At 50.3% G+C, this 14,348-nt stretch overlaps 1 protein-coding gene across 7 annotated transcripts in view; it reads left to right on the top strand.

Annotated features, from left to right (window-relative positions):
- The window catches only part of exoc6b (exocyst complex component 6B), a 61,041-nt gene that overhangs the window by 9,932 nt on the left and 36,761 nt on the right, over positions 1–14,348 (top strand). For 6 of the 7 annotated variants that reach the window (XM_035536681.1, XM_035536676.1, XM_035536675.1 and 3 more), the window contains 6 exons: positions 2–47; positions 1,239–1,443; positions 7,954–8,124; positions 9,629–9,697; positions 12,975–13,058; positions 13,866–13,912. In XM_035536681.1, coding sequence (XP_035392574.1) covers positions 2–47; positions 1,239–1,443; positions 7,954–8,124; positions 9,629–9,697; positions 12,975–13,058; positions 13,866–13,912 — 622 coding nt within the window. The remainder of the gene's footprint in view (position 1; positions 48–1,238; positions 1,444–7,953; positions 8,125–9,628; positions 9,698–12,974; positions 13,059–13,865; positions 13,913–14,348) is intronic. The other variant, XM_035536679.1, reaches the window with a different exon arrangement.

Genomic DNA, 14,348 nt, shown 5'->3' with positions numbered 1-14,348 from the left:
GTGTTGGAGATGTACAGCAGACTGCAGGAACAGATGAGAGCTAAAAGGTAAGATTTCATGGCTGGGAGTAAGTCCATTTCATTCTGATTGGCTTCCTTTCAGCTGATTGCTGGTATGTCTGTAGTTTATCTGATGAGCACTAGGGGGTGGCAGAGGTTAGGCTATATATAAAGTGACTTCTAATCATTAGTTTTGGGAATTTTCTTTTTTTTAATTTAAATGTGTTTTCTAGATCGTTTTTCTTTCACGTGTTTCATTTTCAAATGTCTCAACATGCTCAAGAATACTGGTGATACTTTAGACATTAATATTAATGGCCATGTGGACTGCTGCTGATAGACGACCGAGTGCATGACCCCGCTCTCGGACGATCTGCTCCACGGCCTTCGGCTTGGCTCGCGGATCAGTCACACCATCAGCGCGAGCGGCCAAAGCCGTCGCTGAGCCACACGTGGTGGTGGAGGAGGGAGAGGGGGTGGGGAGGATGATGGCTTGAACAGACGAGCAGCAACCAGCGGTAAGAAACCAATCAGAGCCCCGGCAATCCTGTGACGATAAACCGGCTGATTGAGGCAGGCTGAACTGGAGAACTGGCACATGTTCACGCCCATCCAGCGTCTGTCTGCGAGCGCCCTCCCCGTGGACGCTTGCGTGCTCCGGCCAGCTGAAGCCGGGCTCCTGTGTCCTCGTGCCCGTCTCATCCTCCGCCTGACCCAAAGACAAGTGGGCTGTGAATCTTGCCGCCTCTTCTACCGCCTTTATTTTCGCGGGGCCCCCCTTCCGTCCTGCTCGGTTTTGCCATTAGTCGCGAGGAGGCGGCGGGGTCGGCCGGGAATGCGGCGCGCAGTGTTGCGTCCCACGCTGCGCTGGCACGCAGGGCTGATTTCACCCCCGCTGGCACCACTGTTCTCTCGCGTCATTTGTCAGAACTCCGTTATGTTGGAAAAGCGCAAGCTCCGCATTCCGTACTGTGTTTTTGTCGGAGCACTTGACGTGGTCCTTCAGTGAACTGCACAGCTGAAAGGTTCCTGGCCTAGAGCAAGAGTGTGCCGAGTGAGCCAGTGTTGGTCAAGTCACAGTAACACTGGACACTTTATTAATTTAAAATTGCATAAATCATGTCTGCAAATGATCCCACTCGTGTGTGTGTGTGTGTGTGTGTGTGTGTGTGTGTGTGTGTGTGTGTGTGTGTGTGTGTGTGTGTGTGTGTGTGTGTGTGCGTGCGCGTGCGCGTGCAGATACTACCCAGCTCTGTGCACACTGGAACAGCTGGAGCAGAGCTGCCTGCCGAGGGCTGGGGAGTATCGTTTCTGTGCCATCATGGCGGAGAACATCCCAGTCCTCCGCGCCCACATCAGGGATGTGTCCATGTCCGACCTCAAAGACTTCTTGGAGAGCATACGCAAACACTCGGACAAGATTGGAGAGACCGCCATAAAACAGGTGTGTGTGAGGGAGGGAGAGAGAGGGGGAAATGCACAGAGTAGACTGTTTCCAAGCTTCTTTTGGCTAGCAGGATTCGAGAGATTTTTCGGTTTGCTTCAGTAAATGGAACTGACAGTCAGCAAAATCCATTAGAAGGGAGGAAATCCCAAACCTGTGACTCCATGTAATCATCTCAAGAAAAGCGATGTGAGGCCTTGCTCCCTTAATGGAGCCCAGCTCCCTCCTGCTGCAGGCGCATGCTGAACCCAGTCGCCAACAGCAGCCGTGGTGCACACACTGCCCCAGTGAACTCCAGTTTCTTGGGAAGCTTTCAGTAGGTTACAGTGTCAAACCTTATCTTAATTAAAAAAAAAAAAGAACCCCTCTTAGTACGGCCCCGTGCCCAGATCAGCTTGCACAGGAAAGTTGCGAGGGTTCTGGTTCTGTTAAACGGGGCTACCTGCTTAGCAGCTGCTTCTCGGCACAGTGCTGGGCCAACAGCCCTGAAGACCCTGAAGGGCCGACCCCTGTTCAGGTCACGTGGATAAGGGCATGGGCTCAGCTACTGTTTTGGTGTATGTGAATTATTTTGTTTATTTTTAATCTTTTCTTTTGCACTCCTTATCTTTCTCGATCTGTTCTAGCCCCTTGGCGACGGAGAACTGCCAGCCTGTTATGAGTTAAAGATTGTTTTGGGTTGCATCCACTCATGCCGGAGGACAGTTGCAGCTGTCTTTAGGGTTGTGTGTGTGTGTGGGTGTGGGTGGAAGACGGTGAGTGTGTGAACAAGGACCCTACTTCAAGGACAAAGTGGATAGAGTTAAGGAAAAGACCAAGGGAACACATATGAGAGAAATTGAGTGGATTTTTCAGTGGAATGCAGAAGTCGTCCTGTTTTGTTTTAGTGGTTATTAATCCAAGATGAGGAACATGGAGGAATTTCAAATGCAGAATAGACATCGAGTCGTCCCTTAGCCTCTGGGAAATGGATCTGTCTGTTTCTCTGTCTTTTTTTCGCTCCTTGCCCCCCCCCCCCCTCTCTCTCTCTCTCTCTCTCTCTCTCTCCTTTTCAGGCATTGTGTCTGTGTTCTTGGCCTCCCTTCACTACCCCCCCCCCCCCCGTCTCTAATCACTACCAGTGCTCCTCATTTAAGGCACTCTGGCTGCTCCCAGTAAACAGTGGTGGCACGGCAGACGCCCGTGGTGGTAAGCAGCGCTTACCTCGACTTTTCTGCATGCGTGCCGTTGCGCTCACAGAGGTGGGCTCAAGCACGCGTGGCTCTCATATCTGCGCGGATGTCGGCGGGTTCGGCACAGAGCTGTGTCAAGGACAAGGTACCGAAATCTTGCTAATCCGGCACCTGCCCCTGTTTGATCCATATCTACCGGACTGAATCCCAGTGCACGTGTCAGTGCCGCTTTTAAGGAAGAGGTTAAAAAAAAAGAAAGAAAAATCAAACGTACATGATTTTCCACTTACCCCAGAAGCAGTAAGTCTGCCAAGGCATGTTTGGAGTCCAACATTTCCTTCTTAAGTTTAGAACAAAAGGTCCTAACATTGCTAAACACTGGAAGTTTAACGGCAACAATAATGGCCTTGGTAAACAAGTTACATGTCCACAGACATCTCTCAACCTGCCCAAACCACATCCAGGTCACTGCCTGTAGCGGTCGCGATGTTTTTATTCACTTTTACACTTCACAGCGAGTCGGCCTGCGTCCTGATGCACGCTGACTAGTCTGAGAGACCCTCATTAGGGCTGGGATGTGAGGAGAGTGGGCTGAGAGGTTTGTGGGAGGCACATGCATGTGCTGAGGCTCACTGGCTTGCTGTTGACTTCCAGTGTTTGTTATTCGAACAATGTTAGCGGTTAGCAGCTATTGTTCGAAACTAACGAAGCGAAATCTGGACTCCAAACATGTCTTGGCTGATCGACTGCCTCTGCATAAGTGGAAAATCACGTAAATTTCTTTTTTTTTTTTTTAGCGCTCCTTTTAAATGCCTGAGCTGTCGATTGAAATATTTCCCCTCTGGTGCTCCGAAACGGATGCTTACAGGCAACAGAAGCATTATTGCATGTCACATAACCATCGCTAGTTAACATCACACTTGCTCTGATGGCAGCAGATGCCTAGCACATGCTAGTAGATAGTACCATTTAAACACTGTTAAAAACACCCATTCTTTAATGTTATTGACCTGTTTTTATAATAATAATAACAATAATTATTATTATTATTGTTATATGCTTCAGGCAGTGCCACGGTTTTAAAAGTATTGTTTTAGAACTGGTGGAGTTGGACTCTTGCCGAGCCTGTTTGTTCCAATCTAGGTGTGTCTTCTCTATAGCTGTGAGCCCACCGTCCCTGTGCACGACCTGCTGCGTCTGGGTCTGCGTGACTGTTCCATGCTTGCATGTAGGCCCTGCACACAGGCCCCTCCGTCTGTGCTACACAAGGAAGACGTGCATGGCGGGGTCATTAACGGGCAGTCGGGGGGAGGGGGGTATTGCGACAGAGAGCTTGGGAAGGACGGGGACGAGGACCAGTTTCATCCAGCTGCATTTCTTCCCTCTGCTTGAACCTTTTGCGAGGCTGACTTCACTTGTGCTTGCTAACGTAAACCATTGTTCCGCCACAGTGTGTAATATTCTGTGCTGGGACGGGCCAGAACCCAGAGAGATAATGAAACACTTTCGCTGTGTACACTGGCCAGTGTGCTTTTAATTAAACACTTTCTTGGGTGTCTGAGCTGACCTTTCTGTGACCTGAGGCTGAGTCTGGCTAGCCGCCTCTAGCTGCTTTGAGTCCCTGCCACAGTGGCAGTGTGTGAGACACTTAATCTTGCGTTCTCCAATAGTAAGCCTGAACACACACACACACACACACACACACATTAGAATTTTAGCATTGATGCGGGTCCCAGCTGCCTGACCCTGTGCATTCTCTTCTGTTTAAAACTCCACCTTGGCTGATTTCCACCCTACCCAGTGCGCTCCCCCGACTTCCATCTGCGGTCACGGCTGAGTCGGATTCCACCCTGAGCCGCTGAGCCTCCGACTTCAGCTGCTCCTCTGCCCGTAGAGATGTGAGAGCCGCATCTAGGTCACGACTGCAGCTACGCCTTGTTGACCCAGACGGCTGGTTTTGGAGCGCATGCAGATGAACTTGGTCAGCACGTTGATGGGTGGCGTGAAGGAACCATGTTGAGGTTCGCCGTGGAAGTTCTCATTAGATGTTCTCCCACGCTGTAACACCGTTCTGTTCTGAGCCCTTGTCCATGGTAGTTCTGATATGGTTATGTGGGAAAATCTTTGTCCCACAATTTGTTGGTGCACAAAAGTCAATGTGAGCTCGCATTTTTTTCCACAGATCGACACACATATTATATATATATATATATATATATATATATATATATATATATATATATATATATATATATATATATATATATAAAAAAGATTTAAAAAGAAAAAGTTAAGGCACCAGTACTTGGTGTTCTAGACAGTCTGGTGGAAAGTTGTCATTCTTTTATATTGTGCAGTTCCGTTCCTCTCTCCTAGGTGGCAGCAGAGCGCAGCGCAGGGCCTGTCTCGCTGCATTGTGCTCCGTTGTCTCCTGCTGAGGTGGAATGTTGGCAGTGGGCTTAACCAAGATTTAAACCTCACTAACTTCCTAACGAAGCGCCTGTCCAGCCTTGACCGTCCACAGCGCCGCATTCCTTCTGCTAAAGTTTGTTTTCTCGTGTGTGTCGTGTGTGCTCGTTTTGCTTGTAACTCGACCCTTGCAAATGACAGAGCAATTTGGCATTGTTCGTCATAAGTAAACCGAGGCCCAGGTAAAGCAAGTTCAAATACTGATTGAATAAATTCCTCCTGGTTATGCTGCAAATACAATACTCTGTATATATCACACTTCTGTTCCTAAGGTGGGTTTATTTATTTATTTTTTTAAATGTTAATTACAGGTTATTTACATGACGTCAAGGCCTGAGGCAACTAATTGTAGCTTCTCCGTTGTTTTTGTTTGTTTGTTGTTGTTGTTTTTTAAGTTATCAGCCCTTTGTTGGATGTAGTGAGAACCCCTCCCTTCCCTCACCTTGGGGTTATTGCGGGGACGCGTCCCGGAGAGCGCTCGGAGCGGAGCGACAGCAGTCATTTTTTTTACCAAGTGACGGGTCCGTATTGGCACCAGAGCGGTGGCTCACCCAGAGACAGCGTCTCTTCCCCAGGGAGGGTGGCCTTCCCTGGGCTGGCCAAGCCCTTTTCCTCCCAACATCTACTTTCCGTTCGTCCGTCCTCAGCTCCAGAAGGATGTGCAGCCCGCTAATAACAGTAGGCTGTTTGTGGAGGAGCTCAGCGGTCCAGGCACACAGCCTGGCTTCCATTCCATTGGAAATCAGGCCCAGTCCCTGCTCCTGTGATTGTTTTAATTCCCCTAACAAATGATCTGAAAATAAATATATTGGGGGATCCTGCGCTGCTATAATGGCTCCATTGTATGCTCCTGTGTGTGTGTGTGTGTGTGTGTGTGTGTGTGTGTGTGTGTGTGTGTGTGTGTTTAGAAGGAAGAAGGACTAGTGTTGAGGACTGTTCGGTAGAAATTGCATGAACGGGCTTCTCCTTTGTGCGTGTTGTTTTTTTTTTTTGGCCATTTCACTGTGTCCTGTTCCTTCTCATCTCATCTCTTTTTTTTTTTATTTTCATTTTTCTACCCGATTTCCTCCTCCTTCCTTGCTTGCCTTTTTAATCATCCTTTCCTCTTCACTCTTGTTTTTGATTTTTTCCTTCTGCCCCCTCACACTTTCCTACTCCTTTCGTCTCTTCCCCCGTTCTTGGCTGCTGGTGTGGTTTCCGTGGTCTTTGGAGTTTTGCTCGCTGCGTTTGAGCGGGTCCAGTGGCCAAGCCTGGGATCTCCTCGGGGCCGGGCGACTGCGGAGCAATGCGCATACGTTAATGGGAAACAGATTGCGCTCTCTGTGAAGTACTGTAGTAGGAGATTGATTACCTGTATCTAGTTACCGAACGCGCGCGCACACGTGCGCACACACACACATGCAGACCTCACATGTGAGGACATTATAGTGATGTCATGCTCCCTCATCACAGTCCCTTGTCTGCAGTAATAGGACTACTGTTCTTTTCAGCACAGTGTGCAAATGAAGTAATCATAACATAATGGTTTTTAGTTGAGTAGCCTATTTGACCCAGTCATAAACTTGCATCCAAATAAATGCACTCACTCCCTGGCCAACAGTAACTACTGATGATGATGATGATGATAATAATAATAATAATAATAATAATAATTATTATTATTATTATTATTATTATCATTTATTATTATTATTATTTTTTTGTTCTTGGTGATTTGTAGCATACTAATTCCCTGTTTCAATTTCATATTTGGGAAAGGAAACTTGGTTAATTCTTTTAAATCCGTGTTGATTTAGTTTACAGATCTTGTGACCTATACAAGTGAATGGCAGGTGTGGTGTTGTTCTTCGGCGTGCTGAGATTAAACCTGTGTTCTTCCACATGCTTCTCGTTTAAATGCATCTGTGGTGTCTTAAGATGTCTCTGTCCGTGTCTGTGTATGTCCGTCCGTTCTCCTCCTCCTCCTGTGGCAGCCCCAGACACTCGGTTTACCTTCGGCGAATGTGCACCTCCCATCGTGTCCGAGCTGCTCACGTGTCCGCCTTACCACGGTCGCCACTCGACCTGTCGGAATCCTCTCCGCCCCGCCGTGACCACCGTGCTCCTCCACCGTCGCCTCCTCCCGACGGCCTGACTCGTCGGGCATCCGGGGCGCAGTTACGCGCCTTCTTTCTGGATTACGACCAGTCTCACCCCTTCTCCCTGGGGCTCTGGGCAGGGGTGAGGGGGTCCGGCCTCCCCTTTGTCCGCTGTCGATGACTGACTTGAGAGGCCTGCCCGCTTCACTCTCCCATCCTGCTCCTCGAGGACGTCGTAATTAGCGAGTGGAGTTCACACACAAAACAGCTGACGTGGGCCTTTGATGTCTGGCGCTCATTAAGAGTATAAGATCTGCCCTTTCCACAGCTACCGCCAGCTACAGCTAGTGCTCTGGCACTTTTTCCATTATATACTTAAGCACATTTCCTTTTTTACATATAGACGGAGAAAGGAGGTTTTTTTTGTTGTTGTTGTTTATTTGTGCGTGTGTGTGTGTGAGAGAGTGAGAGAGAAGACATTTGAATAAGCACAATGCGTCTACTGCTTTGGAACCTTCCTGGGAAAAGTTGACAATTAGTGAAATCTTGGGCCTGACTTGTCTGTCTCATTGAGTGTGTTCAGAGGTCAGTAATTGCTGCTCTTTGTAGAGGGGAGTGATTTTTTTTCCCATACTCCTGCCAATGAATGAACAACTGGTTTGAGGATTTGCATATTCTAACTGGTGGTAATGGAAATTCTGTGAAGCACAAAAGACCCGTTCAGTACTTTATATTTAATATAACTGTTCAATCCTTATGACCAGAAATGTTACTGTGTGTCTGCGTTTCAGGCACAGGTGCAGAGCTCTCGGGACAATGCCATCACACACCAACAGAGGGCAGGCAGTGGGCGGAGATTGCGCAAGGAGGCGGGGTCAGGCACAGAAGTAGACCAATCGGGTGGCAGTCCACTCTCAGAACAGGATTCTGGAATACTGGATGTAGAGGATGAGGAAGATGATGTGAGTAACTGTGCCTTACAGCTCAAGACTTGGACAAACTGGTTTCTCACACATGCACAAAGTGCACAAAATATCCACCTCCCTGACCCGTGTTCTCTGGCTGCAAGCCCACTCGCGGCCCCTCCCTTTCTCGATGGCGTGTCTTGTGTTTCCGGTGGTCTATTGTCATTAGGACTGGCCCACTGCTGTTGCGGTGGGAGGGCGGGGGGCCGCGGGACGTGTGGAGCATGCAAGACGTGCTCTCCAGCCGTGGCTGCTAACGACAGGCAGACAGTGGATGAGCCTGAGCTTTTCTCATAGTAGCAGGCTGAGGGAATACTGATGCAATCGCGAGTGGTGGAACGGGGGGAACGAAAAAACAAAAAACAAACTGTTTATCAGATGCTCAACACATGTCTAGACCATCAACACCAGGCTGACATGTGGGCACAGGCATTTTTGTGTCACGTTGCTGTTAAAGTCCCATGTCTTTGGCCTGCGGTTCGAGCCCAGTGTTTGCAGTTCTCGAATGCCACTTGCACCACGTTCGCGGTGCGCCCCATGGCATCAGCGGCCGCGGCGCCCCAGGGAATCTCGTGGTGCTGTAAGGGACCGAGGCCAGGGGCGTCGTCTCACGCCGTGGCATTGTGAGTGTGGGAGAGGGGCCCCATGGCCCGTGCCGGCCTCCAGTTCCCTTTCTGCCTGTGCCCAAAATCTCCGCTCGGTGCCCGCTGCTTGACACCAAGACCCCCCCACCCACCACTTCCTCCACCACCACCCACCACGTCCTGTCCTCCGCTCCTGGGAGGCTGCTGTTCCGTGTGGTCTCAGCCCCTGCCCCACGCCACCGCCGGTGCCCGCATGTGATTGTTTTCTCCTTGCCGCCTTGGGCTCATTGTTCAGAGTCGATGTCCCTCTCTGGAGGAAGGCTCTCGCTGTCCCTGTTCCCTCTGTGGAGGCACCAGATGAAAGCTGCTATTGTTTTGCTGCTATTGATTTGGTGGAATTTTTGGGAAAGGAGTGCGTGTGTGCGTACGTGTGTGCGCGCCTGCTGGTCTAGTAATCAGAAGGTTGCCGGTTCAAGCACCACCACTACTGGGCTCTTGAGCCAAGGCCCTTAACCCTCAATTGCTCAAATTATTGTTGGCCGCAATTTCGCTTTGGATAAATGCGTTTACTAAATGCCATAAATGTAATGTAACTGTCAAAGTAAGTGTGTGTGTGTGTGTGTGTGTGTGTGTGTGTGTGTGTGTGTGTGTGTGCCAGAGAGAGAGAGACTTCCCTAAATATTTTTCCTCCTTTATACTTTACATTCAATTATGAAGTGATGCCAAATTTAGTAACAAGTCAGTGAACTCTCCACAGAACATTCCCTCAGATAAAGGCCTTATTATGTAAAACTATGAAACAGAAGTATAATAGACAAAACTGATAACTGGAAGTGACTGTGTGGCTCAATGATTCCTGGATTTGGCTAAGAGTCTGCCCGTCCGTCCGTGTGTCTGAACGAGTCTCTGTGCCGTAGGTGCCGGGAGCCCAGGACTTGGTGGACTTCTCCCCTGTGTATCGCTGTCTGCACATCTACACTGTCCTGGTGAGTGATCACGTCCACTCTGACCTTCTTTGGCGCGCTGCCTGTGTTGAGCATGCTGGGTCTGCACCGGTTGTCTCCCGCTACCCTCACTGCAGCTCGCTGTCCCCTTGTCCACAGCTGCCTGTCCCTGATCAAATGCACTTTTAGGGTTTCCTATTTGATATGCTTGCCTTATTGTCTGTAACGGTGCTCTGTGTAGCATTCAGTTCCACCTTGGACGACACCGTTTCCCAGTTGGCCTTAGTCGAGTCCCCCTCTCCCCTAGAGGGTCCCGGGACTCTGCCTGCCAAAACAAACAGGCACTTGGAGCGTCCGCTCCTGACTGACGGTCCCCTGTGCCTGCCCTGCTCCCAGAGGCCTCTGTCAGAGCACTCATTGATTAACTGCTAGTTTGCAGTAAACTGCTATTATGTTAAATCTCTCTTCTGCTAACTGTTTGCTTTTCTTTGAGCTTTGGCTACACATTTCTAGCTCCAAAGTGGAGTAGCTGTCCGTCCTGTGTTGGTGCATACGTGCGTGCGTTAACCTCTTGCCGTGTTCTGGGCCCGCTCAGCTCTTGTCACGCGTTGGGCCTCCCAGTAACAGTATTCCTCATGAGAGGACGGGGACGCATTGTTGTGTTTATTTATTTTTATAGCCACCGCTGCACCGAGAGCTGTAGAGAATGGAATGCCAACAGCAGAGGAAACGCCGCGCGGCCTTGGACGCACATCTAGTGTAGCGACTGGAGCAGGCCCCCAGGGGCCCACTGGGCAGCCGGTGGAGGCCTGAGGTCAGGGGAGGGGAGGGGCAGCCAAAGTTATGCAGACATGCTTTGTGAAGGGGGGGAGATTGCGGAGCGGGGGGGTTGAGCTTCTCCCACAGCGAGGGAAGACAAGACTAAGCAAACAACAGAGAGGAGGAGGTCACCTTTACTAAAACGAGAGCTGTTATTATGTAGGTGTTTTTGTTTCTGTGTTTCTTTTTGTTTGTTTTAATCTCGAGGCGCATGCTAGTTTGTTTTCTTCTCTGGTGACCTCTGGCTCCCGTACTTCTGGGGGAAACATGCTGCACGCTCGCTTTCTTCAGTGCACTGTATATGATGGCGCACACACAGATGCGCTATGTGTATGGTGTGCTCACAGGAAGGAAGTTAAAGGAAGTTCTAGTATGTTGAAGTGGCGATTGACTTTAGTGCCACGTTTACTTCTGCCAAGGTCGGCTTACTTCATGTGAATGCTCTGCGGGTGGAACAGGGCAGCGGACCGGGCCCAGCCAGGGGGGTTGCGGGGGGGTGCACGGGTTTACTGACAGAGGATGACCCAGCGGATATAAATGCAGGATGGAGCTTTTTGCCCTCTTGGTCTGTTTTGACTCCTGGGTTGGCTGCTACCCAGTAGGGGGGTTCAGGGGGTTCAGGCAGATGGAGAGAGACAGGGAGAAGGATAAAAGGGCACTCGGGAGGTATGCACATGTTGGGTGAGGAGGCCACCGTGCCTGGAGCAGTGAGTTTAGCTCTGCTAAGGAGACACTGGAGGAATCTGGAGTTGTCACTGGGAGGCCGAGGAGATGGCAGGAATTGGGGGGGGGGGGATACGGCCAAAATATCCGAGATGGATAAAGCGTACAAAAGGGACAAGATTTGGAGAGGGGAGGGTTTGCGGTCTAAGACGTCCCAAGTGCAAGTGCAGCAGGTCGTGGGGACGGGAGAGAGCAGGAAATGGCAGTACGCACAGGGTGGAGTGGAACAGTGGAGGAGAGGGGCTGTTGTGAGAAGTGCCCCCTGTTCCCTCGGCCCTTTCAGTTCGCATTGTTGCGGCATTTCCATGTCGCTCTGGCAGTTTTCCCCTTTAGGCATTTCCCTCTCATGTTCTCCCTTTTTTTCCCCCCCTCCCCCTCCCTTTACACCCCCCCCCATTTTTTTTTCTACTGACTTGATCTCTTAAGCGAGACACTCGGAGGTTGTTTTACAGTCGGCCAGGAACAGTGAGCCCCCGTGGCCTTTTGGCCTCCCCTTAGAAGCGCTGAATGGGACCCACCCAGGAACCCTTGGGAACGCTGCCTGCAGCCACGGCGGCAGGTCGAGGTCGCGCGTGGAGTCTTGGCTCACGCCAGCCGTCTGATTGACGCGGGCCTCCGGCGCCCCGTACTCTCCCGTCCACATGCGGGCTGTCTCGCCCCGCGCATGCTCAAGGCCCTGCGGTGTCCTGCTTCAGGACGTTTTGCGTTGGGAAGGTGTACACCTGTATTATGTTGCGGTGTGCAAGGTGTAGGCATTCCATGGCTCCTTACCCGCTGCACACAGTGGGCAGAATCTGGACTGTGGTGGCGTGTGTGTGTGTGTGTGTGTGTGTGTGTGTGTTTGCATGCCTGTATCAGGGAGGAAACAGGCCTCTCATGTCAGGAAGTGGTCAGGTCTGGTAGAGTAGGTTGGAGTTGAATAAGTATACCCATGGCCAGGGTCATGCCCCTTGACTTATCTCTCAACCTCCGGCATCTCTTTGGGACCTCTTGGTGTGTGTGTGTGTGTGTGTGTGTGTGTGTGTGTGTGTGTGTGTGTGTGTGTGTGTGTGTGTGTGTGTGTGTAGATTGTACTTGTCATTAGTCGTGTATCCCACAATGTCTCCAAGTTGCTTAAAAAGAAACTCTGAGCCGTGAATGTTTGGACAGAAAAGCCTTTTCTCACCCATCTGAACCCACCACATCAACCATACCCCCCCCATCTGTCCGTCCGTCTCTCTCTCTCTCTCTCTCTCATTCCCTCCCTCCTGCTGCTGTCTGCTCGTTTTCCGAGCTGGGCACTTGGCATTGGAGCCCGGCTCTGATATCCGCTTGTCCCCACGCATGCAGGGCGAGGGCCAGGTCTGAGCGGCTCGGCAGCCGCTGACTTCATCCAAGCCCTCAATGAGCCTTTTTGTTTTTCCGACTCTGAGGCCCCAGTTGTAATCACGGCCTCGAAGGGCCTTTGCGATTAGGAGAAGGCAACTGATTTGCCTTCATTTGAAGTCGGATGGCGTCCCTTTAAGTGGGAAGCATCATGGCATATCGCTCCCTATCATTCCCATTAAAATAACAGATGAATTTCCTTGTCCACTCCACTTTTTTTTCCCCCCCTTTCCTCTCCGTCATCTGCCTGCCCTCTTTCATTTCCTGCCCTTTTCTGCTCTTTGGACCGGAGCCGTCTGATCTGATCGACAGCTGTCAGCCTGCCGTCCTGCGGCACGGTGGGATAATTCCTCCCCCCCGCGCGCCCCTGCTGTGTTTCTGGCGACGAGTGAATGCGTATGTTTTTACCCAGGGTTCCCGGGACACATTTGAGAACTACTACAGGAAGCAGAGAAGGAAACAGGCTCGACTAGTGTTGCAGCCAAATTCTAACATGGTATGCCTTCACATCACACTCCCTTTGCTGTGCCTGTTTGTCTGACAGTTTTGGCCCTTCAGGGCCTCTGTACTCTCCCTCACCTCCTCACCTCGCGTGCCACACTAACAGCAGCTTACGTGAGGTAAATAATGGTGGCCACACTGCTACTGGGATGACTTATTTATGTGAAAAAATACACATAATGTAGGTAAAGCCATCTTCATCCCTACCAGAAGGCAGAGAAGAAAATGCACACAAGCACAGTGTTCCAAATGACTGGCAGTCTTTAATGGTTTCGGGGAATTACAATTTGTACTCGTCTGGAACGTACTTAATCATTGCGAACGCAACACGAGGAATGTTAACTTGACAGTAGACGGTCTAGTCCATGTTATTCTCTTCAGTCTAGCCACAGCAGATGTTCAAATGCTCAAACTATTTTAAGAGTTTTTTTTTTTTTTTTTAAAGACACTAGTTTAAATCGCAGAATATCAGATTTGTAGTGTTTTATTGCATGGGCAGGGTATATTTTAGTGATTTATCACATGAGCAGGTTAGCTAGATGTTTACTCGCAAAATGTTGTTCGGTGGAGACATTAGCTTCCAATGCGCTTATTTACCATCTTGAGTAGTCCACATTTGGCACTTCAGTTTGAAACGGCTCTCCCTGATTTAAAGCCAGCATAGTTGCTATAGACTTCGTCCCAGAGCAGTCTGACTGCCTTGTTCATACGTTGTCTCTCATAAAGACACAAGAATCGAGTTTTAACTGTTTAGTGTTGTCCTTTCTTTTTATGTCCTCTGTCTGCCACGTGTGGACTGCAGCACGAGACCCTCGAGGGATACAGGCGGTACTTCAATCAGATTGTAGGGTAAGCCCCACGTACGATTCCCTGCATTTTGGTTAACAAAGCCTCCGAGCGTAGTCTGTGTTGGCGCAGGATGTCTCTGGGCTCGGAGGAGAGAACTGGGGATAGTAGCGCGACGTGGCATTCCGCTCCGGCCCAGTCAACGGACATTCCCCATCCAGAGTCTTTGCTTGAACGCACCCCTCCCTATCCAATATTCTGTCCTGGAGCTATTGGAAAACCTGCCAGGCTGAAGGATTTATGGGTTCAGGGATGCATAGTGGCAGATGGGTGTTATTCTAAGCGTCTGTATGGGAATATCGAGAGGGTCGGTGTCTGGAGTGGAGCCGTCCACAAACATCCCGGTGGCACGGGGCCAATCCCCCCTTCCCTCTCTCCCCCGGGGGGCCCTCTCACACCGGGGGTCCATGACGGTGAGCTCCGGGCTCTCCTTGAGGTC

Source organism: Electrophorus electricus, chromosome 19 (genome assembly GCF_013358815.1).
Source record: "Electrophorus electricus isolate fEleEle1 chromosome 19, fEleEle1.pri, whole genome shotgun sequence".
Classification (NCBI taxonomy): domain Eukaryota; kingdom Metazoa; phylum Chordata; class Actinopteri; order Gymnotiformes; family Gymnotidae; genus Electrophorus; species Electrophorus electricus.
Note: the sequence above shows the minus strand (reverse complement) of the source record. Positions and strands in the feature narration are given on the sequence as shown.